The sequence below is a fragment of the Podarcis erhardii genome (genome assembly GCF_964252035.2).
Source record: "Podarcis erhardii genome assembly, chromosome: W".
Lineage (NCBI taxonomy): Eukaryota > Metazoa > Chordata > Lepidosauria > Squamata > Lacertidae > Podarcis > Podarcis erhardii.
The window spans coordinates 7,309,073-7,332,266 of record NC_138506.1 but is presented as its reverse complement, the minus strand read 5'-3'; the positions used below and the strand labels follow the sequence as shown (position 1 = coordinate 7,332,266).

The 23,194-nt window shown below is 47.3% G+C and overlaps 1 protein-coding gene across 2 annotated transcripts; it reads left to right on the top strand.

Annotated features, from left to right (window-relative positions):
* Window positions 1-9,133: 9,133 nt before the first annotated feature.
* On the top strand, window positions 9,134-21,321 carry LOC309333246 (uncharacterized protein). 2 transcript variants are annotated; one of them, XR_014152417.1, is made up of 3 exons: window positions 9,134-9,709; window positions 16,472-16,603; window positions 20,745-21,321. XR_014152417.1 is itself a non-coding variant. In XM_081846667.1 (3 exons), exons 1-3 carry the CDS (start codon window positions 16,153-16,155, stop codon window positions 20,901-20,903), a joined length of 315 nt encoding a protein of 104 aa, XP_081702793.1. In that variant the 5' UTR covers window positions 16,067-16,152; the 3' UTR covers window positions 20,904-21,321. The 2 variants fall into 2 exon arrangements, 1 of the variants encoding a protein (XP_081702793.1); XM_081846667.1 differs by lacking the exon at window positions 9,134-9,709 and adding an exon at window positions 16,067-16,176.
* The last annotated feature ends 1,873 nt before the right edge of the window (window positions 21,322-23,194 follow it).

Sequence of the window (23,194 nt, the reverse complement as noted above, 5' to 3'; positions counted from 1 at the left end):
GGGAACTGCAGCCAGGAAGTAAGGTAACAGTCCCTTAGGGTTGTAATGGATTTTCAACCAGAGGGATATTGCTTGCTCCCAGACTTTTAATTCCACTCTGGGCAGTCCTGCCTCTTGCCTTAAGACTGCATTAGGTGTACACTTTGGGGTAGCAAATAATGATCTTAAGAATTTTGATTGTACTGTTTCAAGGGTCTTAAGGTTGGTAGAAGGGCTAATTTGAGAGCCATACAGGAGTTGGGCTAACGATTTTGCCTGAAAAACTTTAAGGGCCATCGGGAGGAAGCCAGCTCCTTTCCTTCTGAATAATCTAAGGATGGCATTTGCACTTCTTCCTGCTGATATAGCTGATGTGGTCAGGTGTGTTGACAATTTGGCATTATAAGAGAAAGTAATGCCTAGGTATTGGAAGATCTTAGTCTGTTCAATGGCGTTTCCCTTTACGCTCCAATTATCTTTCCTGAAGGAGCGGTTAAAATGTACAATTTTGGTTTTGGCAAAGTTAATTGTTAACAGCTCAGTGTTACATTGGTCACTAAACTTTCCTAAGGCACGTTTCAAGCCCACTTTGGTTTGAGAGAGAAGAACAGCGTCATCCGCATACATTAAAACTGGTACTTTTCTGCCGTTAGAGAACACCCAAAACAAAAATAAAAGCAAAAACAGTTAAAAACACATCCAATTTTTCCATTTCTTTGTCTTTCATTTACTTGTTTCATCGACCTCCTCACATCTCCCTTTTTTGTATTCTAGTTATTAATTATTTCAGCAAATCCATTCTTATCTTAATTTATTTTAACCTTATCTTACCATTAATACCATAAAACTTATTTGTACTTAACTCCTTATATCATTTATACTAAAGCCATGTAATTTCATTCCAACATTTTTCTAACACTCATTAATTTTACAATATTTCTATAAATAACTTTTAAACTTTTTTCCCAATCTTCTTCCACCGTCTCTTCTCCCTGGTCTCGGATTCTCCCAGTCCTTTCTGTCAATTCCATATGGTCCATCAACCTGGTGATCTTCTGTCCGAGGCTCTTAACTCTTTTCCATGTCCCTTCTGCGGATCTTCTTCATATTTATACATACGCTTTACTTTATCTTCTGCTGATCTTGTTCTTAATTTCCTTCCTTTGGCGCTGAGGAGTAGATCTCGGGGAAGCTCCAACCTAACAATGCTCAATTCTTCATGGCTTTTGAAACGTTTTATAGGCAGTGTAGGCCAAGGGCTCTGGCACTTCCAGCGCCGGAATCTTCACAGGAGGTTATACCCGATACTCCCCTTATCAGTCAAGAGCAACAGGGCACATCAGCCACTGCCTCGGTCAGCGGTCAGATAGAAACCACGGCAATCGGACGCCCCAACACTCGCGCCCAATCAGCCATTGCTAAGAAACCAACCTCAGGCGCTGGTAAAGGTAAGGCACCCGCAAAGAGTGCCACTAAGGGAAAGGCGCCTGCAAAGGGGGCCAGCAGTAATCCCATGTCACAGGGTGTAGGTACCCCCAGTGTCTTTCAGGAACAGCAGCCCCAGCACAGTTCAACGGAGGGTAGCTCAGGTTCCGACTCTGATACGGAGCAGCTGGAACCCCAAGTCGCCCAGCCAGCGGCCAATGAGAACTCGGCCAACAGTGAGGTACAAGGGGGCAAAAGAAAATCCAAGAAGAAGCATACGTCGGCTAAGAAGAAAAGAAGTAAGCAGTCGGAGACAGAGGATGAGTCAGGTACGTCCTCCTCTGATTCTGATAGCGAGGGACCTATGGATGGATACTGGGGTTTTGGGAAAGATAATCATGGGATCCCACTTTGGGCACATGAGAGAAGAGCTAATTCGCACCGTAAGATGTTCAATGGAACACTGGAATGGAAGGATGGGGCGTTGGTGGAAGATGTAAAGATTTCCACCAATCAGTCTACTGATTTTATATTAGGGAACCATTTGTCCCAGAGGAAGAGGAATAAGATCCTCAATGGCAACTATGTAGATATGTTTACCCTTCTCCCTCCTACCAAGCTAACTGGGAAAGGGGAAAAGAAGCACTCTTTCGGTAAGTGGAAGTATAGGACACCTAGGGCTGAACGCACCTTTGAAAACTGGTTGGATGGGTACCAGGTCTTCATGGGAGTAATTTGCGCAGCTTACCCCAAACGTTTGATTGATCTGGTTGCTTATTTGGCTCACGTGAGGCGGGCTCACACGCTGGCGGGTGAGACCGCGGCACTAACCTATGATGAGAATTTTTGTAGAAACGCTTCTCTCCTGCCCTCCACCCGGTGGGACCTAAGGGATACTAATTACTGGGTCGAGGACGTTGGCCCTTACATCGAAAAGAAGAACCAGGAATCGGCCAAGTTGGGTAAGACAGAGGCAAAACGGCGCCGCCAGTGCTGGGAGTACAACAGGGGTGTGTGTTCGCGACCTTCCTGTAAGTATCTTCACGAATGTGAGCAGTGCCTGGGAAACCACGCCGCCTCTGCGTGCTTTAAGAATAAGCAACAGCCCTTTCGGGGGGCAGGGGGTACTTCAACAACAATGCTAGAGGTGCCCCTGGATCCTCTCACCAGGGACCCAGTAACCGCCAGTAACTTGTATCTTGGGCTTGCCTTCTCCCCCATCCGCCTACAGCCCCTCAAAACCCTCCTAGACCAATACCCTGATAGAAAAGCCACTAAATACCTTTGGGATGGGTTCTCCATGGGGTTTAGAATCCCCGTGGCATTTCCCCCCAACACCGGGGACCCCCAAAACCACGACCTGATTGGCCTACAGGATAATCCTGGAATTAGCCAATCACGTGGGGCCCATTGTGTAAATAATGTATATAAAGCAGACATCCTGGGGGAACTTCCATTTTCCTCCTCACCACTATGAGCTGAATAAAGAGCATGAAATCCACTCTCGACTCTGAGTATATTTCATATTAATAAAAGTATTATTACTTTATTATTATTGCCAGTGTCTAACCAAAAGGCTACTGCATTACTGGTGGTGGGGGAGGTGTAGGTGGGATGCTGAGGCCCACTGGCAGTCCCTTGACCGTTTGCAAAGCTATTGCTGGTAGCAAAATCTCTACAATGAAGGATGAGGCTAAGTGCTCTGGAAACCCAAACTGGACCAGTGACTTGTGACCACAGCATGCAATCAACTTAAGTGCTTATTGCTGTTGGTGTTGCTGAATACGCTGGTGGTTCAGGAACTTCAAGATACAGCTCATTTAACTCTAATCAATTTTAAATCTACCACTTGCTGATCGTCTTATCTATCAGACAATGTTACCTTTCAGCCTTGCCTTGTGATCTTCTGGAATACAAATCTCTAGACTTCCTGTGTTAAAGAGAATCCTGAACGAATGCTTTGAGAATAAGGCTGACTTTCATTCACTCTTTCTGCTCTGCTGTGCTAGCACCCAATGATATGTAAATATAATGAACTAAGGTACCTATTTAATCTTATTTGTGTAAGATTTTGACCAGCTTCGGCCCATCTGAAGCTGATACAGGCTTGTCTTATCTTGAGCCCAAGCAGAGTAGTCCACACAGCAGAAGGATAAGCAGTATGTGCCTACATTCTTAACTTTATTTACACTCTATGCTGAGAGAATACAAACATGCATCCTGCCTCTGTGAGAGCAGAGAAGCAACTCATCTCGGAAACAAAGAACACCGAGAGAACAGTGAAAAACAGGAAACCAGTGTTCGTCACATCCAGTCTCCCATTTCCCGTGGGAACCCAACAGTAACTCTGACCGTGGAATGTAAACAATTGTCTTGTGGCAAGCATTTTGCTGCACAGTGAAGAAAGCAGAAACCAACAATTTGTTAGAATAGTTCTTGCATTTAAAGTGGGTCTTCTTTGTTTTCTTACAAGGGTAACCTAGCCAGCACTTCATTCTGAAGTTTCAGAAACAAAGTTTGTTCTGGAATCTGAGTGGTTTCTCATTTAGAATCTACTTTGTATTTAGCCAAGCCTAAAGTTGCAGTCTATGCTTCCTTGGAAGCAAATTCCAATGAAACAGTAGAGCATATGCGAGAAGTAAATGTGAGATATACAATAAGTAGAAAATATGCATCTGCTGCCAAGTGAGAACCTCCCAGCATTCAAAGTACAGGCTTCTTTAGCCCTTTTATCATTGTTGTTAAAGCCATGCTTAAGCTGGGCAGCTGAAGCAGAACATGGACTAACCTTCCTTAGATAGAATTGTTCATATCTAGGCCAGGATCAGCTAAGCTGTGTTCCTTCACATATTGCCGGACTCCTATCTTCCATCACTGCTGACCATTGGCTATGCTGCCTGTGGCTGATGGGAGTTTGAGCCCAACAAGATCTGGAGGGCCACAAGAAGTCCCCCCCCCCCCGACTATGCCATAGCCTAAAGCACAACAACCAACTCTCCTTCCTCCACCATCTTGTCCTGTTGTGCAGCCAAATGAGGATGAGTAAAGGGATAAGGCGATAATTAAAAACAATAATCATTCTACTGCTTCCTCTAAGAATAGAGCACATTTTTGCATTTCTCTGGAAAAACTGAAAGATTACTTAGGAGGAAGTGTGCCTTTTAGGTAAATGCATCTGTAATCAGCAGGCTGGTTTTAGGCTAGGAACTGCTTACTATTTCAGTTTTTTCTGGCTGAGCTGACAGTGATGAGCAAGCAAAAGTTGGACATCTTGTAATGATGCTACAAGCTACGATTCCTTGAACAATGCATTGAAATTAGATGTCAGATTCTATATTTTTTTTAACTGTTGGCTTTTGAATTTTAAATACCACTAAGGCCTGATTACTGATTCTATTGTGGATCTTTAAGCCTCCGATTTCTGTGTCATTTTTGCATGTTGATGCATCTTTCATTTGCTTATGTGTGCCTTGTAAGCTTCTAGATCTGCAGATGCTCGGTTTGACTATAGAAAAATGGTAGTATGTTCTCTGCTATGGTGATTCTGCTCATCTTTTGCTCATGCAGGCATGTTTTGGATAATGCAGCAGGAAGCATATGTAAATAGATTAAGAATAGCACTGAAGGAAGGAAAGGATTAAACTATTATGCATCAGCAAGCTTTTTAAAAAATAAAATAAAATATTCGACAACACCAACAGCTTTTAAATTGGGAAGGGCTATGAATACACAGAAATCAAGTTTCAGACTCCAGTGCTAGTCTTAGTGAGATGGGATCCCTGCTGAAATTCTAGCAAACATTAAATTGAAGTCAAGCAATGGTGGTGTAACATTTTACTTAGAATGGCACATTCCCCACATTGCTAACAAACTTGCAATTAAAAAACACACCAAATAAATAAGCCTGTACTAGACACATCACCTTGCCAACAAAGGTCCGTATAGTAAAAGCTATGGTTTTCCCAGTAGTGATGTATGGAAGTGAGAGCTAGACCATAAAGAAGGCTGATCGCCGAAGAATTGATGCTTTTGAATTATGGTGCTGGAGGAGACTCTTGAGAGTCCCATGGACTGCAAGAAGATCAAACCGATCCATTCTGAAGGAAATCAGCCGAGTGCTCCCTGGAAGGACAGATCCTGAAGCTGAGACGCCAATACTTTGGCCACCTCATGAGAAGAGAAGACTCCCTGGAAAAGACCCTGATGTTGGGAAAGATGGAGGGCACAAGGAGAAGGGGACGACAGAGGACGAGATGGTTGGACAGCGTTCTCGAAGCTACCAGCATGAGTTTGACCAAACTGCGGGAGGCAGTGGAAGACAGGAGTGCCTGACGTGCTCTGGTCCAGGGGGTCACAAAGAGTCGGACACGACTAAACGACTAAACAACAACAACAACAGAAAATAACATGTCTACTTTTTTAAACTTTTTTTTTTAAACCACTTCATTTGGAAACTAACAACATGCCTTCTTAGTGGTAAAAACAAGATAAATTTTTAATCTGTGGCAAATGCTTGTCTGTGGTTGAAATGTTTATTGAACTGTGATGCCAGTTGTAGGGAATATACAGCTGTATCTCTTAGAATCTCTTTCTCAAAGGGATTGAAGCACAAGCGTTTTACATGTACCTAACCTGTTCTCAGTGCTGCTACTCCATAGTGCATGTGATGCTGCTGTAGGGGAACCCCTGTAACGGTTCACAAAGCCACTGTTACATTTATTACATAACCAAGTCTTTGGTGCCAGTCTATCTATGTTATGACTTGAGATTTTTACAACATTCCTGATCTGACCAGTGTGATGTGATGCTTTTGTTTTCTGATGCTGAGAAGATCAGGGGTCATTCTTGTTTACAAGGTTCTAAATGGCTCCCCCACCCCACCCCGCTTTGCCAAGAGTTAACACACCATTACACACACCCCATCAGTGTGGAAACCCAATCTTTTTCTCTTTCTTTCTTTCTTTCTTTCTTTCTTTCTTTCTTTCTTTCTTTCTCCTTTCTTTCTCTCTCCCTTTTCTCGTACAAAGCTTGTGTGTCCAGGCCCAGACCGGGGGGGGGGGAGGGGGGCATATGGGCCACTTGGCCCGGGCCTTTGATTCCAACAGTTCAAGCCTTGAAATAAATTTATTTGTCAGCGTAACTTGTGTGAAAATTATTTATATACTTACTTATTTATAAGACTTCAGTTATCCCCAGGGTAAAAAAAAAGGGGGGGCACATTATCTACCTGGCCCGGGCCTCTGCCTGGCTCTGCAAGGCCCTGTGTGTGTCTAATGCATCTGAATTACCAAGCCATACACCCAGCCATGGATGTTTTCCTTTCTCGTCCCATCTGACATTTCTTTGTTGCCTGATATTTATAATCCGTGCTGTGGTTTTGTACAAGGGTTCAATGGGGGAAGACAATTCCACTAAATAAAAATTGCAATCTAAAACTGTGACTCTCTACAGACCTAACATAGCATCAAGGGAACAAAATGCTGTAAAAAATGCTTTTTATGTTGTGTTTAAGTAACAAGGATATGACATTTCTGGGGTTTTGCTGTCAGTGTATTTTACGGCTTTCACGTTGGTTAATGTTTGCTTGAAATGTGAATACACTCTTCTATGTGATTTACAAGAACCCCTCCTCATTAGAATCGCCGGTTGAACTGAACCAAGCAGGATGATTAAGGTCTGTGTGGAGATAAACTTTAACCAAAAGTATGCTTTATGGAGATCGAGAAGCAATAAGAGCCTTTGGAATGGCGCAGCAATTAATTTGGAGCCGCCATCTTGCCAAAGGATTTATAGCCGGGAGGAGGAACGGACTTGTTAGACTGCATTTGTGGTGAATCTCCTCAGAGGTTCTGAGAAAGGAGGCAGATTGGTGAAGATTAATGACGCTAAGACTGTTTTGATGTATGGAAGTGATGTTATATGGAAAACATCTGGATATGGCTACTGGATAAAAAAATATATATCCACGCAGGATTACAAACTGTTCTAACCAGCTTGTGGAAACTTTCAGAGGTCACAAAGAGAAAGGAAAAATATATGAAAATAACAACAAGAGATGTGGAAAAACAATAAGAAAGGACTGGATAGTACTGTGAACATCATAAGGTTAGATTTGTGGACATTAAAACAGCAGCAAGAAGCAAGAAGTTGATTGGATCCCCTTCGGAAATTGAAATATGGGTACCCCCAACAAAAATTTAAAATTCGGCTGTGTAATTTGGAATTTATGTAATTTGGTTTGATTTGATGTGATTGGTCGGTTAATAAAAAAATATTCTTAAAATAAGAAATGTGAATACACTCATCGGTTGTGAATTATTGTACATGAATTTTGTATCTGAGACCCACTCAAATTATATGTACTACCAATATACAATAAACATATTTGCTTAAAAGTGTGCATTTCATCCTTCAGGAATAGGTGGGCTACACATTTAAATGAATGAAACTCAATCCTTACTGTTTATCATTATAATTCTCAACCACAGTGATGAATAATAATGTTATTTTCAATCATCTTTAAGAGCAGGAAGGCTCTCTTACACAGTCACTCTTCCCGCTTTCAGTTTTCATGAAAATCTCATATTTTCTTTCTTTAAAGCCAGAATGTAGTAAGAACCCTGCTGGATCAAACTCAAAGCCTACATATAGTCTAGCATTCTGTTCTCACAGTGGCTAACAATATGCCTATGGAACATCCATAAACAGAACATATGAACTAAAACTCTCTCCTCCTGTTCCCCAGAAACTGGTTTTGGGGGGGGCATACTACCAATATATAGTAATTATGGCTATTGAAAATCAAGGCAATTCTTGTGAAAAATAGGAAATCACAGGCTTGGTGGATTTTTTAAAAGTCTTGGATTAGAGACCGAAGAACCCACCTGCATTAGCAGTACATTGTGCTGTTTTTTCTTCCTGTGATGTCACATACTGGTCAATGACAGCAGATACCTTAAATTTAGTTCTGGAAATGAAAATAGCCTGGAAATTTCTACCGAAAAGTGGGCTAAACATGAAACTATATGAGGGAAGCAATCAAAAAGGCTTTGGGGGGGGGGAATCAACACCGCCCCACCCACTACCAGCAGAAATGCTTTTTCTTCTTGCATGGCCATCTTGGGACCAGAGTCACATTTCATTCTCTCTTTCTCCAGGCAGTTTTCAGATCGGTTCACAACCTTGACTATCGGCCCTGCCGGCTGGGGCTGATGGGCGTTGGAGTTGAGCAACATTTGGAGGGCCCAGTGTTCCTGCCATCCCGGGGTAGACAACAGCCGACCCCTCAAGTGCCTCAATGTCCCAGGACATCACGAATTCACAGATCCGGGAATGTCCCGCTTTCGCTTAGCTGGCAAGGAGACGAAGAGCCGCCGCCGCTTTCCAAAGTGCGCGGGCAAATGCCGCCGCCCTGCCCTTGCCTAGAGCGGCGGAAGGGCTTCAATGCTGCAGTTTCCGCGAGCGGCGGGCGGGGGGAACCTTTCAACAAGGGGCCGGGCTCGAAGCTGCGCTCTTGGCCGGCGATGAGCAGCGCCCCGTTGCGGGCGGAGTCCGGCATCCTCAGCTCCATGCCGTTCATGTCTACCATCCTGCTGTGGGGAGGCGGGGGGGTCTTGCAGGGGCTGCCTTGGCTGGGGGGCGGGCGACGAGGAAGGAGGGCGGCCGAGGCGGAGACCGCTGCACTAGAGCAGATGAGGGAGATGGTGGTGGGTGGAGCAGGGGTGGGGAACAGCGGGGCAGAAGTACCATTGCATCCCGGCGGGGCGCCCTTGCCCGGCAGCAGGAGGGGAGGAAGGAGCCGAACGGTGGGGGGCAGCTGCATCCACACCGCCTTCTTCACCTGCTGTTTCCCGGCGGCCTGATCTAACCGTGGGATCCAGCCGAGGGTGGCAAGCGGCTTTGCGGGGAAGCGATGATCTGCAGGGGCGTCTCCTGCTCCCGAGTTGCGAGCGAGCTTTCTCTGCGGGCTTCAGCCTTGTGCTCAGCTTGCCTGCCTGCTTGGAAGTCAGCGCCTTTCAGCCTGGGGCACATCGACATCAAGGCTTCAGCTCCCACTTACTCAGGCGGGGTGGGGGATAACAAAGGAGGGGCCGATTGTGACATAAGGCACCATAATGATGCTACAGGGACGTTTTTCCCCTGCACGTGGAGACAGGCTCCCAGCACAATGACAGCGCTGCCTAGCGGTGCTTTGAAATGAAAGTAAAACATCAAGATTCAGTATTGTCTCCCGAAGCAGACGGATTCCAACACCAACTTTTGGAAGAATATTTAGCAGCTTTGCAGAGAGACTGGGTCTAAAAAGGTTATGTATGGATTGGACCCTGGCTGGGACCTTCTGCCTGTGTAACTGTCCCATTAAACTTTAATTAGTTTAATGCAAAGTAAATGTCCAGTGCGCTTCCATCGTCTCAAGTCCCATTACAGCAGAGCATTTCGCGCAGCAGTTTAAGAAGGGCAGGAGAGGCAGTATTTTTTCAAAGAGGAGTCTTGGAGCAAGCGGTTTTGGAACTCAAAGAAAGGTTTATTTACAAAAGAAAAGAAACCCCGGCGACGAACCACACATATCAGCAAACACGCCCGAAAGGGGAGAAAGGGGGGGAGAACAAACACACGGGAGACTATTTATACAAACTCATGTTCCTGGAAGCCTAATGACCTCCAGCTGCTCAGTGATTAGAGCGTTTCTGCTACCTTTTAACCCTTTGATAGCAACACCCCCTCTCGCTCGTAACACAGAGCTGTACCAACCTTAATTCAAATTTAAACCTGAACAGAAACATTTATGAGATTGCGGACTCAAAGCTTTCGTAAAACCGTCTGCAAGATTTTCTTGGCTTGGACAATACTTTAGTTCAATTAAACCTTGTTTTACACTTTGGCATACATTTTGATAACGGATATCCAAGTGTTTTGTGTGTGCCTTGAATTGGCCTGATTTAGCTAGTTTAATACAAGGTTGATTGTCTTCCCACACTCTGATAGGTAGGGAACATTCTCCAAACAATTCTTGTACCAGTTGCTTATAAAATTCCAGTTCTCTACATACATCTGATAATGCATTAAACTCAGATTCAGTTGAACTTAAAGCTATAAGTGACTGCTTTCTTGATCTCCAACCAATTAGTGCATTTCCAAATTTTATCGCCATTCCTGACACTGATTTTCTATCTGGTCCAGCATCTGCCCAACTACTGTCGGCCCAACATTCAAGGTGTGTGCTGCCCTCTGCTGATAGTTTTAAGCGAAACCTTTTGGTAGTTTGGGGATACCTTAAAACTCTTTTTACTCCTTGCCAAGCATGCATTGATGGTTTTTCAGCTTGTCTACACAGCATGTTGACAGCATATGTTATATCGGGCCGAGTCCACTGTGCAATGTGGAGTAGACTGCCTAACGCTGACTGGTAAACCCCGGGATTAGAGAACTCTGCCTGTTGCTCGGCTTGAGCATCCTTTATGTAACTTAACTCCATTGGGGTTTTAACACCAGCACAGTTGTCCATTTTAAACCTTTCCAGCAACTGCTGGATCTTAGCTTCTTGGCTGAGCCAATAGTTCCCATTTTCATCTTGCTGAATTTTAACTCCTAGATAAACAGATACATTGCCTAGTGATTTTATCTGAAACCTTTCTCCAAGCTTTGTGGCAAATTGTTGTGCAGGTTTATCATCCTTTCCACTGTATAATAAATCGTCAACAAATATCAAGACTGCTTCTTGTTCACATCCCGAGCCTTTTAGATAAAGACACGCATCTGCTGCGCTCTTTCTGAACCCCATGCTCTCTAGAGCATCGTTTAAGCAGGAATTCCAATTACGGGCAGACTGTTTCAACCCATAAATGGATTTGTGTAGGCGCCAGACCTGGTTTGGCTTGTCTCCTTCAAAACCTGGTGGTGGTGTCATATAGACTTCCTCCTGTAAGTCTGCATTTAAATAAGCCACATTGACATCAAAATGAAACAGCTTATTTCCCTTCTTAGCTGAAGAGGCTAAAATCATTCTTAGTGACTCCGATCTTGAAGTAGAGGCATAGATTTGAGAATAGTGAACACCTTTGCGCTGCGAAAACCCTTTTGCAACTAGTCGGGCTTTATATTGCAACTCTTCAGTAGTTGTGGGCTTTAAACGATATACCCATCGACAACCTACAGCTTGTTGCCCTTTCGGAAGCTCTGTACTTGTAAACACACCGAGAGACTTCATTGAAGCCATCTCTTTTTCCATTGCTTCCTGCCACTTTACGGCTTCTGAGCTTGGAAGCTGTTGTACTTCCATATAGCTATCTGGCTCACACTGTGCCATATTTACGTACACACTTGTCACCTTAAACCGCTCTGGTGGCTTGCCCTTTGTGGCACGGTTTGACCTGCGCAATTGTTCCTCTGATCGTTGGCTGTCAGAATCTGTCTCAGACTTTATATCTGGATGCGCCCCTAGGGATAAAGACCTTCGTTTAGATACCTCCCTTGGGCTTGGTGTTGCAGGTGACCTGCTTCGCTTTTGCTGTCTGCTAGGCCTACTGACTGGCGATGTTGGAACACTCCTAGATTCTGGCTTTTCTACCTTAGGAGAAGAACCTTGTGCCTGGTCAGAATTTGCATCTGAACCATGTGCACCATCCCCTTCTGGCTCACTACTCTCGGGACTTTCATTCTCAGCATAAATGCCTAAATCATCTCTCAAAATGTCAGGGTTAGCATGTAAGTGAGTCCATCCGGACTGCTCACAAAATTCAGCGCTCCTACTGAGGACCACTCTTGTAGTATCCCCATTTGGGTTCACGAATCTCCAAGATTTGGCGTGTGGTTCGTACCCACAAAAGATGAGTTTCCTAGCCCTTGGACTTCCCTTTTTCCTTAACGCTTTTGGGATAAGTACATAGGCTTGACATCCAAACACCCGAAAGTAATTAATTTTGGGCTTCTTCCCATATAAAGCAAAATATGGGGTAGTGTCAATTACCGAATTATATACTCGGTTCAGAATATGAGTAGCCGTCTGCCAGGCTTCCGCCCAGTAACTTTGAGGGAGTTTAGCATCAAACAACATAGAGTTTGCCAACTCTTGCAGAACCCTGTTTTTACGTTCGGCCACGCCTCCTTCTTGGGGGGAATAAGGTGTAGACAGACGATGCTTAATTCCCTTTTTGTTAAAGAAACTCTGCAACACAGACCCGGTAAATTCTGACCCTCTGTCTGTCTGAAAAGCAAGTACTCTAGTACCGAATTCAAGTTCTACTGCATGAACCCAATTTTTGACTGCTTCTGCAGTATCTGCTTTGGTTTTGAGAGGAAAAAACCATGTAACCTTCGTTTTGTCATCCGAGAGACACAGTGCATACCTCGAACCTCCCATGCTAGCAACAGGCATTGGGCCACATAGGTCCATATGCACAAGTTGGAATACTTTGTCAGATTTCCTGTCTGAACTGGGATAGCTGCATCTATGAACCTTCGCCCTTTTGCATGCAGTACAATCCAAATACTTAGTACATTTGTTCATTTTGCACCCTTCTGATAATTCAGGTTGCCTTTTAATATACTGAAAATTAATATGTCCCAGACGGCGGTGCCATAAATGAACACAAGAATTATGGGTAGGCGTGTTCACACAACCAGCATGAACCTGTTCAACTTCATCTGGACTTGTCTCAAAATAATATAACCCATTTCTGCATTCCACCTGCAAAAGAGATACGTTATTCTTTGAAATAGTGCAAACCCCATTTTCAAACACAGTTTTAAACCCAACTCTATCAAGTTCCGACACAGACAAAATACACCCCTTCAATCCCTTTAGCACGTAGGCATCAATTTCTGTTTGCAAACAATTCAAGAACACTGTGCCTACGGTCTCTAAGGAACGTTTAGTTGAATCTGCCATTGTCACAACTTTAGGGATTTGCAAATGTCTGCAATTCTGCAAACGGACACTAGATGGCGCCACCAGGTGGTGAGATGCACCACTGTCGATCAACCAGCGTAGATTGCTGCCTTGGCCACGCCCTTGCATCAACGCCATTGCTGAAGCCATGTGCTGTGTGCTGTGGGAGTAGCCACGACCTCCTCCTCTTCTTCGACGTCCCCTGGAACTCCTTGTCTGGTAACTAGGGGTAACGGCCTTGGTGCTGTCTTGACCAGGTTCACGTGTGCAATTCCTGATTAGATGGGAGGGGGAACTACAGCAAAAACAGTGTCTAGCTGCAAAAGCATCCACTGTGTTCTCAAACTCAGCATCCCCACTCTTAGGCACAGCATAACTCCCCTTTAAAGACAAACCTCTTTCTCTTTGCCTTTTATCTTGTTCATCTGCAAGCCGAGATGAAATGTATTCAAGGGTTAATTCAGTTGAAGGCATAGCTTCCAAAGTTAGAGCTAGAGTCTCATAGCTTTTATCAAGAGAAGACAACAATATGTATGACTGCTGCTCCACAGAGAAAGGAATGCCCAGCTGTCTTAGTTGATTAAAGGCAGACACCATTTTGGCAATATGTTCTTTCACACACGCTCCCGGTTGAAGACGTAAATCAAACAAACATCTTGTAGCATGGATCTTGGCCCCCGCAGTGTTTCTGGAATTTAACTGCTGCAGAACCGTCCAGACCTCATGCGTGTTCTTTAACTCAGAAACGTAAGGCATTTGCTCTGGTCCCACTGCCAAAACTAGTAGACCTTGGGCTTTCCTGTCGCATTTCTGTGAAGCTGCTGCTGCTGCTTTGTCTTCTGCAGATGCGTCTGCAGCTGCCTGTAAAGGCGGTGCTTCAGTGCAACTCCACAACTCTTTTGCTTGCAACCAAACCCTTACTCTAGCCTTCCAATCTTGCCAATTTTTCCCATTAAGTCGCGTAAACGGGACAGCAAAACTTTCCTGGGACTCTGCCATCCTCCCTGGGGCTTAGGAACGATACTCACACACCTGTAGACCGTCTCCCAGCTGCTGAGGTGGCTCCTTGAGGAATAAGACGTCTTCCAGCGAGTACAAACTGCTCAGTGCCTGTTTAAAACTTTTCTAGGCACGTTGCAGGACTCAAGCTGCTTTGAAGGCTTTCGTTGTCGGCAACCGCTTCTGACTTCGCTCCAGTCCTTGCATAAATCACTCTGAACTGCACCCCTTATCTCCTTCTTGACGTACAAACAACCATAACCTGTCCCATTAAACTTTAATTAGTTTAATGCAAAGTAAATGTCCAGTGCGCTTCCATCGTCTCAAGTCCCATTACAGCAGAGCATTTCGCGCAGCAGTTTAAGAAGGGCAGGAGAGGCAGTATTTTTTCAAAGAGGAGTCTTGGAGCAAGCGGTTTTGGAACTCAAAGAAAGGTTTATTTACAAAAGAAAAGAAACCCCGGAGAAAGGGGGGGAGAACAAACACACGGGAGACTATTTATACAAACTCATGTTCCTGGAAGCCTAATGACCTCCAGCTGCTCAGTGATTAGAGCGTTTCTGCTACCTTTTAACCCTTTGATAGCAACAGTAACTGCCCCTGAGCCCTTAGTTGGCGGGACCTCTGCCCCAGCCCTTCTTGATTTGGAAGGGATGCTAACTCATAAGAGAAAGAGAGAGTTACCCCTGTTACATCATATGTTAGACTTGGGGTGGGGAGGGAGGTGATTTTCTTTCTTTGTACAGATCAGCACTTTTTAAAAGTATTAACAGTGGATTACAAATTTTAAAAAAGCTAATGAGTTTGACAAACTGTACTACTGTGTACATTTCTCTTTTATTTTAGTTAGTTGTACTGTATTTATATTGTAAATAGACATAAAATAATCAAAACATTAATAAAATCAGCAGTTAAAATATACATATTTAAGAAACACATACAGTATTGAATACATTGAGGCTTGCATTGCAGGGGGTTGGACTAGATGACACTCGGTCGCTTCCAACCAAAATGCAAAACTCCGTGTATTTGAAGAAAGAGCAAAGCTTGATGGCAGAACACCTGCTTTGCATGCAGAAAGTCCCAAGTTTGATCCATGGCACTATATTCATCTCCTTTTTGTGCTGCTTTCATGTTTGCTGCAAACACTGCAGAACACTGCAAATTCCTGTTCTCCTCCTTGAACTCCAAGGAACTCAGGGGGCCCTCTACTTCCTCCTGCCCTGTTATCCTTCCAGCAAGCCTGTGAAGGAGGTTCGTCTGAGAGTGAGTGAGTGGCCCAAGATCTCTTAGTGACCACTATGGCTGAGTGGGGATTTGGTTTCTGGTTTCCCTGCTTGCTGCAGAACTGCAGCTCTTTGTGCATTTCAGGGGGTTGGACTAGATGACTCCCAGGGCACCTTCCAACTCTACGTTTCTATGATTCTACATTTTGTGGGTCTTTAAAAGACTGGCCATTGCATAATCTCTGTTGGGCTGGTGTTGCGAATAAGTGTCTTGAGCTTTTTAATTAACCCCATTTGAAGTTGCAAATGTTTGTTAGTCTTTTGAAGTGCTAACACAAGGCTTTGAGCATGAGGGTGCTGCAACAGACTCAGGAGCCAGTTAGGCTGAGAGGGAGTAGCTAGCCCAACATCACCCAGTGCGTCTCATGGCTGAGCGGGAAATTGAGCCCTGCTCTCCCAGGTCCAAGCCCAGCACTCTAACCACTAGGCCACATGGATTTTCCTGGAATCTTGGCATCATGGCCATGCGTTCCATGTCACCAAGCAACAGCTGTTTGAACTGAGGTTCTGGCATCCTCAGTGTGGAGAGGTTGGCAGAGGTTTGCTGTAGTGACCCTTGCTTATTTGGATTAGAATATGGCATCTCAAAGACTCCTGGAGGTAAGTGAAAGTTGGCATTTCCAGGGGACTTAGCTTTAGGACGTAGAATAATGGTATCACCAAGTTTGGCAAAGAGCTATCAAAGGTCAAAGTAAGCTTCTGTTTGTGTTCGTTGGTTTGTTTATTCGAATGTAAGCCTGTGACTAGGGAGTGTCTTGTTTTTGATTTTGTATAAGCCTCTCTGGGAGCCTTTTTGGCTGAGAAGAGGAGTACAAATGCTCTGAATGAATGAACGAAACGAACAAACAAACGAGTTCTCCCTGTGGGGATCTCTGACTTTCATCTCTTGTTTCAGGTCACCTTCCTTCCTGCGGAGCAGCTTTTGGAGGCCAAGTGCTTCCTGGCCAGTGACCTTGCTGTTGAGAGCACCTTCGAGCACTTGGACATCTCCCACTTGCTGCAAGAGTTCAGCAGCAAAGCAGTGGAGGTAGGATGCTGCCAGCGTAGGAGAGAAGAATCTCCGCCTTGAAGTAGGGGAGTCCACCTCATGCCATTGAGTGGCCATGACACGTGTTTGTTGGGAAGGGCCTCAAAATGTAAGAATAAGAACCTCAGCCCAAGGGTCCTGAGACAGCCCCACTTCCTGGTACTATCTGAGTGACTGTTATGTACTGAATTGAATAGGATCCAAACTGCAGCAGTCTGATTGGTCCTAGAACAATAGGATCCAAAAGGCAGCAGTCTGATTGGTCCTAGAACAATAGGATTCAGAATGCAGCAGTCTGATTGGTCTTAGAACAATGCAGCAGTATGATTGGTTGGCAGGAACCACCCAATCATGCTCCAGATAGAAGTGAATCCACAACCTGATTGGCTTACAGTAGAATTCCAGAATTAGCCAATCATGTGCAGCCCATTGTGTAAATAATGTATATAAAGCAGATACTTTGAGGGGACTCTCATTCATTCATTCATTCCTCCTCACCACTATGAGCTGAATAAAGAGCATGAAATCACTTTGCGACTCTGAGTATATTTCACTGGCGATGAGGATGGGATCCCGCTGAGCTGACTGCCACACACAGCACCGCAGCACCGCCACCTGCCGCACCGCTGCCTCGCACCGTGTATCCAGGCTTCAGCTCCAGGACACAAGGAACTCAGAAGGGCAACCGACAGCAGCTTCTCGCCGTTCAACCCAGCATCTGGAGACTGAGAAGCGTACGCCTCCCATTTCACCTTCCTCCTAGAAGCCAAAGGGGTCACCGATGCAGAAGACGCCAAGAGGAGGGCAATATTCTTCAGCGTCTGCGGAGAGGAGACGTTTGAAATCGCCCGGGCTCTCCTTGCACCTGAAGATGTCGCTACTGTTCCATACAAAACAATAATGGAACAGCTGAAGGGGCACTTTTCGCCACAGCCCTCAGTGGTGGCTTGTCGAAATGCCTTCTACGCAAAGCGGCAAGCCCCTGGGGAAACCATAACTGGGTTTGTGACCTCTCTCCGCCAAGCTGCCCAGTTCTGCAACTTCTCAGAGCTGGAGAACATGCTTCGGGATCGCCTCGTCGGTGGCCTGAAGGATGAGAAGCTGCAACGACGCCTCTACGCTAAGAAGGACCTAACATTCCAGGTCGCTCTGGAGGAGGCCCTGGCAACGGAAGCTGCTGAGAGGTCGACGCAAGAGGCACGGCCGAGCCAGCTGTCCCAACCGAGGGTCCACCACGAAGACCTCACCGACAACTCAGGATCCGACAGGGAGGAGGTGCACCGAGTACAGCAGCGCACTCAAGCAGCCCACATACCACAGCTGCCTCGACGAGAAGGAGAGAACTGTGCAAGCTGTGGAGAAAGTCACGAGAGGAGGACCTGCCGTTTCCGCAACGCAGAGTGCAGGCAGTGCAGAAAATTGGGACACATTGCCCGGGTGTGTCGGGCTCGGCCCACCCGACGCCAGGCATCAGATGACCAATCCAAGAGCCCCAGGTCCCGGGGCCCAACGCACCAAGGCAACTCGACGGAGCTCACGGACTTCCAGGTATACCAGTTGCCCCACCCCAACGTTGAGAAAATTTATGTAGAGGTACAGATAGAGGGGGCCCCATGCCGCATGGAGCTTGACACGGGTTCAACTCTATCCATAATCTCGGCAAGGACCTTAAGGAAACTGTGTCCTACTGGGGGTCCCAAACTCAGGCCAGCCCCATTCACCCTCCGGGACTTCCAGAAACGTAAGGTCCCCACATTGGGGGTGGGGACCTTCAGGGTGCAATACCGAGGGCGGACGCGGCAACTGGACTTACTTGTGGTCAAGGGCCCCTACATTAGCTTACTGGGATTGGCATGGTTTGGACCACTGGGGCTAGCCATCACCGGGGTGAACCACATGAGCTTACAAGTGGACGTGGACGCCATATTCAAGGAATTTCCGGGGGTTTTCGATGGGAAATTGGGACAGTATATGCCCCCCCCCCCATTGCTCTACAGCTTGACCCCGCAGTACGACCGGTCAGGCTAAAGGCCCGCCGGGTCCCGTTCGCCCTGAAACCCCGTATAGATGAGGAATTTAACCGACTCGTGGAGCAAGGAGTGCTGGAGCCGGTGCCTAATGCCCCCTGGGAAACCCCAATCGTCACACCCGTCAAGCCTAATGGTTCGGTCCGCATCTGCGCAGACTACAAATGTACCATAAACAAGGCCCTCACGGCCCATGCATACCCAGTGCCAGTGGTCAGCCATGTCCTTGCCACCCTGGCTGGGTCGAAAATTTTTGGCAAGCTGGACTTGGCCCAAGCATATCAACAGCTTCCAGTAGATGAGGCTACAGCAGAGGCACAGACGATTGTGACGCACAGAGGAGCGTTCAGGGTAAAGCGGCTGCAATTCGGTGTGGAGGGAATGGCCCAGCAGCAGCCCCGGGCCAGAATTCGCCGGCTACACAACCCGCAAACATGAACTGTCAGCCCACAAGGGGTGCCTGTTATGGGGAAGCAGGGTCGTTGTTCCCCAGCCCCTCCGCAAAAGGGTCCTCACAGCCCTACACGAGACACACCCAGGGGTAGTAAGAATGAAAGCCCTTGCCAGGAGTTATGTGTGGTGGCCGGGAATCGACGGAGAGATAGAGGCCTGGGTCAAACAATGCCAGGCCTGCCAAGAATCCCGCCCAGATCCCCCAAGGGCCCCAGTCCGGTCCTGGGAGTCCGCCCGAGCACCATGGTCACGCCTGCATGTGGACTTCGCTGGCCCCTTTCAGGGGAAAACATTCTTCATAGTGGTGGACTCCTACACCAAATGGCTGGAAGTCGCACTGGTACCGTCCACTTCTACATCCGCAGCCATCCGGGTACTACGCAGGCTGTTTGCAACCCACGGGCTCCCTGACACTCTCGTCTCAGACAACGGGACGGCATTTACGTCAGGAGAATTCCAAACCTTCACAGCGCAGAACGCCATCCGCCACATCCGTTCGGCGCCATTCCACCCAGCCACCAATGGCCAAGCAGAACGCATGGTGCGGACCACCAAGGACACCCTTCGCCGCATGACGCAAGGGGATTGGGAGTACCGCCTTGCCACATTCCTTCTAGCACAGCACAGCACCCCCAGCTCAACGACTGGCCGGAGCCCCGCTGAACTACTAATGGGTCGGCGCCTTGCAATCAGATTGGACCGCCTTCACCCCGATAGAGCTCAGGATGAGGTAGGGGTGGGGGAAGGCAGGAACCCCTGGACCTTCGAGGCCCAGGACCCAGTGTACGCAAAGAATTTTGGGGCAGGCCCAGCATGGGTACCCGCCACAGTCACCAGGGTCACTGGCCCTGTGTCGTACGAGGTGCTAACAGATGGGGGGCAGTGCTGGCGCCGCCACTGCGACCAGATACGGCGACGATTCCCGGGAGAAAACCAGGAGGAGGAGGACAGGTCAAAGGAGTCCCAAGGGAACAGTGGGGCAGTGAGGCCCATAGAGCAGCAGGGGCAAGCAGGAGAGGCAGAATCAGTAAATACAGAGAGGACCCGTGAGGCCGAAAGGACACCGGAACCAGAACTACGACTGAGCGAGCAGGTTGCACCAGACCAAACAGCCCCATCACAGCCAGCATCCTTGGAACACGAGCCAGAACCTGAACCCCGGACCAGGGAACACCCCAGGCCGCAACGCACACGTAGGCCGCCGGCATACCTTGAGGACTATGAATGCAACCTCCCAGGCAGGACTGGAACCTAGAGGGGAGGGGTGTTATGTACTGAATTGAATAGGATCCAAACTGCAGCAGTCTGATTGGTCCTAGAACAATAGGATCCAAAAGGCAGCAGTCTGATTGGTCCTAGAACAATAGGATTCAGAATGCAGCAGTCTGATTGGTCTTAGAACAATGCAGCAGTATGATTGGTTGGCAGGAACCACCCAATCATGCTCCAGATAGAAGTGAATCCACAACCTGATTGGCTTACAGTAGAATTCCAGAATTAGCCAATCATGTGCAGCCCATTGTGTAAATAATGTATATAAAGCAGATACTTTGAGGGGACATTCATTCATTCCTCCTCACCACTATGAGCTGAATAAAGAGCATGAAATCACTTTGCGACTCTGAGTATATTTCAGTGACCCTCTCCTTGATCTCTGACAGGTGGAGGTGCTGCTGGAGGCCTCCCATAAGATCACTCCGGGGTCTACAATGGAGAGCAGAGACGTGGCCGTCTTAGTTTATCATCACCTGGAGAAAGTGGTTGAATACCTCCTCCAATTTCCTTTCGTGTATGGGGCACTGAAGCTTCTACCGGCCTAAGGGAGATGTTGGGAATCTGCAGGGCTTGCTCAGAAAGTAACTCTCTCCCCGAGGGGGGAGGCCAGGCAGCTGGAGAACCCGGTCCCCACAGTGTCAGCAACCAGACTCCAAATCTCTTCCTCCATCTGGATTCCCAGCTGATTTGCTGCCTCATGGCAACAGACAGAGGATTTGGAGGGCTCCCACCGTGGTACCATAGCCAGGTTAGGTCCTTTAACAGGAAGAGCAACAGAGCAGAAGCCGAGAAGGCAGGGACAGGCCTCTGTCCTCTAGGGGAGGCAGCAAGGGGTGAGATTGGTGCAGGTTTCCCCTCTCTTTTTGCCATCTGCAGAGATGCAGCAGCACAGAGGGGCTGATCCAGATCACTGAGGGATCCTTCTGGAGTGCAGGAGACCAGGGAAGACCAAGCCATTTTCTCTCTCTGTGGCTCACAAAGGGACAAATGGAGTCCATTTTCCTTCAGCCTCTGGGGTTTTCTGGTCCAGCTTGGTTTTCCAAGGGAGACTATCCTTCAGGCGGCTACTAGGGAGAAAGGATGAGGAAGGAATTCAATTCTATTTGCATGTCAAGGCAGATCTGCATAATTCATAGTTTCTGGAAATATCAACTTCTGGGGGAGCCTTGTAAATGTGGTTTTCCAGTTTGGTTCTTGGTGTTTTGGCCATTGTCAGACACGATGGTGTCTGGCAAGTCGTGTGTGGTGAAGATCTGCCACAGGGCCCAGATGATGTCCCTGGAGGTCATTGTTGAGACTGGCACCACCTCGAGTCACTTTGAGAAAGAGTCCACAATGATCAGGAACGTCTGGCCTTGGAATGGGCAGCGAAATCAATGTGGAGTCTTGACCACAGTGTATGTGTCATCTCCCACTGTTGAATCAGGACCTTGGGCATGGCCGGTTGGGACTCTTGGCAGGTCTGGCAGTGCTGGACCCACTCTTCTACTGCTGCATCAATGCCTGGCCACCAGACGTAGCTCCTGGCCAAAGCTTTCATGCAGACAGTGCCTGAATGACTCACATGGAAAGCCTCCGGCACTCTGGTCCGCAGCTTAGCAGGGATCATGACCCAGTTTCCCCATAGCAGGCATCCCTTGTGGACTGACAGTTCATGTTGCTGGGGACGAATGGGGAGAACTCTGCATCAAGGCGACTTGCTGGCCACCCCCTCCACACCCAGTTGAAGATGTGGGAGATGGTGCAATCCTTTGCCAAAGTGCTTGGCGACATCTGTGGCATGGAGCAGTGGCTGGAGCAGAATCTCCAGTAGCATCACACCATAGGCTGGGGGTGGGTCGGTGTCAATGTCTGCCAATGACAGGCGGCTTAGGGCATCTGTGTGGCCCAGTTTCCTACCAGGATGGTGGTGCAGCACGTAGTCATATGCATTGAGAAAGATGGACCACCTTAGCATCCTTGGGGACTGGATCTGGGATGTCTGCCGATCAGGAGCAAAAATGCCCAGCAGAGGTTTATAGTCAGTCACGATCGTGAAGTGGCGGCTGTAGATGTAGTCAATCTGGGCAAAATTGTGTTCCATAGATGACAAGGTCCTGGAGTAAAATGCAATGGGGGCCTCCCGCCCATCCAGCAACTGGTGGCTGAGGACCATGCTGATTCCATACGGGGAAGTAATAGAGGCAAGCACAACGGGCTTGGTCTCATCGGAATGGGTAAGGATGCTGTCAGAGGAGAGCAGGTGTTTGACAGCATTGAAAGCAGCATCCTGAGCATGGCCCCAGTTCCAAGGGGCTTTCTTGTCCAATAGCCGGTGCAGGGACTCCGCTATTGCTGCCTTATGGGGAAGAAAGGAGTGGTAGTAGATCAGCAGGCCCAGGAAAGACTGCAGCTCTTGTTTCAAGCATGGTGGTGCAGCACTTTGGATGGCCTTGACCTTTGCCAGTGTGGGGTGGATGCTGTCAGCATCAATCAGGAACCCAAGGAACTCAAGAAGAAGAAGAAGAAGAAGAGTTTGGATTTGATATCCCGCCTTTCACTCCCTTTAAGGAGTCTCAAAGCGGCTAACATTCTCCTTTCCCTTCCTCCCCCACAACAAACACTCTGTGAGATGAGTGGGGCTGAGAGACTTCAAAGAAGTGTGACTGGCCCAAGGTCACCCAGCAGCTGCATGTGGAGGAGCGGAGACGCGAACCCGGTTCCCCAGATTATGAGACTACCACTCTTAACCACTACACCACACTGGCTCTCAACCTTGGGCACCCCCAGCTGGCATTTTTCTTTCTTCACCTTAAGGCTGGCATCTTGGAAATGGTGCAGGACTTCTCGAAGACGG

Bases quoted from the DNA above. Each gene is read 5' to 3' on its own strand.
- LOC309333246 (XM_081846667.1), top strand. From the start codon at position 16,153: ATGGCATCTCAAAGACTCCTGGAG. The intron at 16,177-16,471 runs GTAAGTGAAAGT...CTCTTGTTTCAG, and splicing joins CATCTCAAAGACTCCTGGAG to GTCACCTTCCTTCCTGCGGA. The intron at 16,604-20,744 runs GTAGGATGCTGC...GATCTCTGACAG, and splicing joins TCAGCAGCAAAGCAGTGGAG to GTGGAGGTGCTGCTGGAGGC.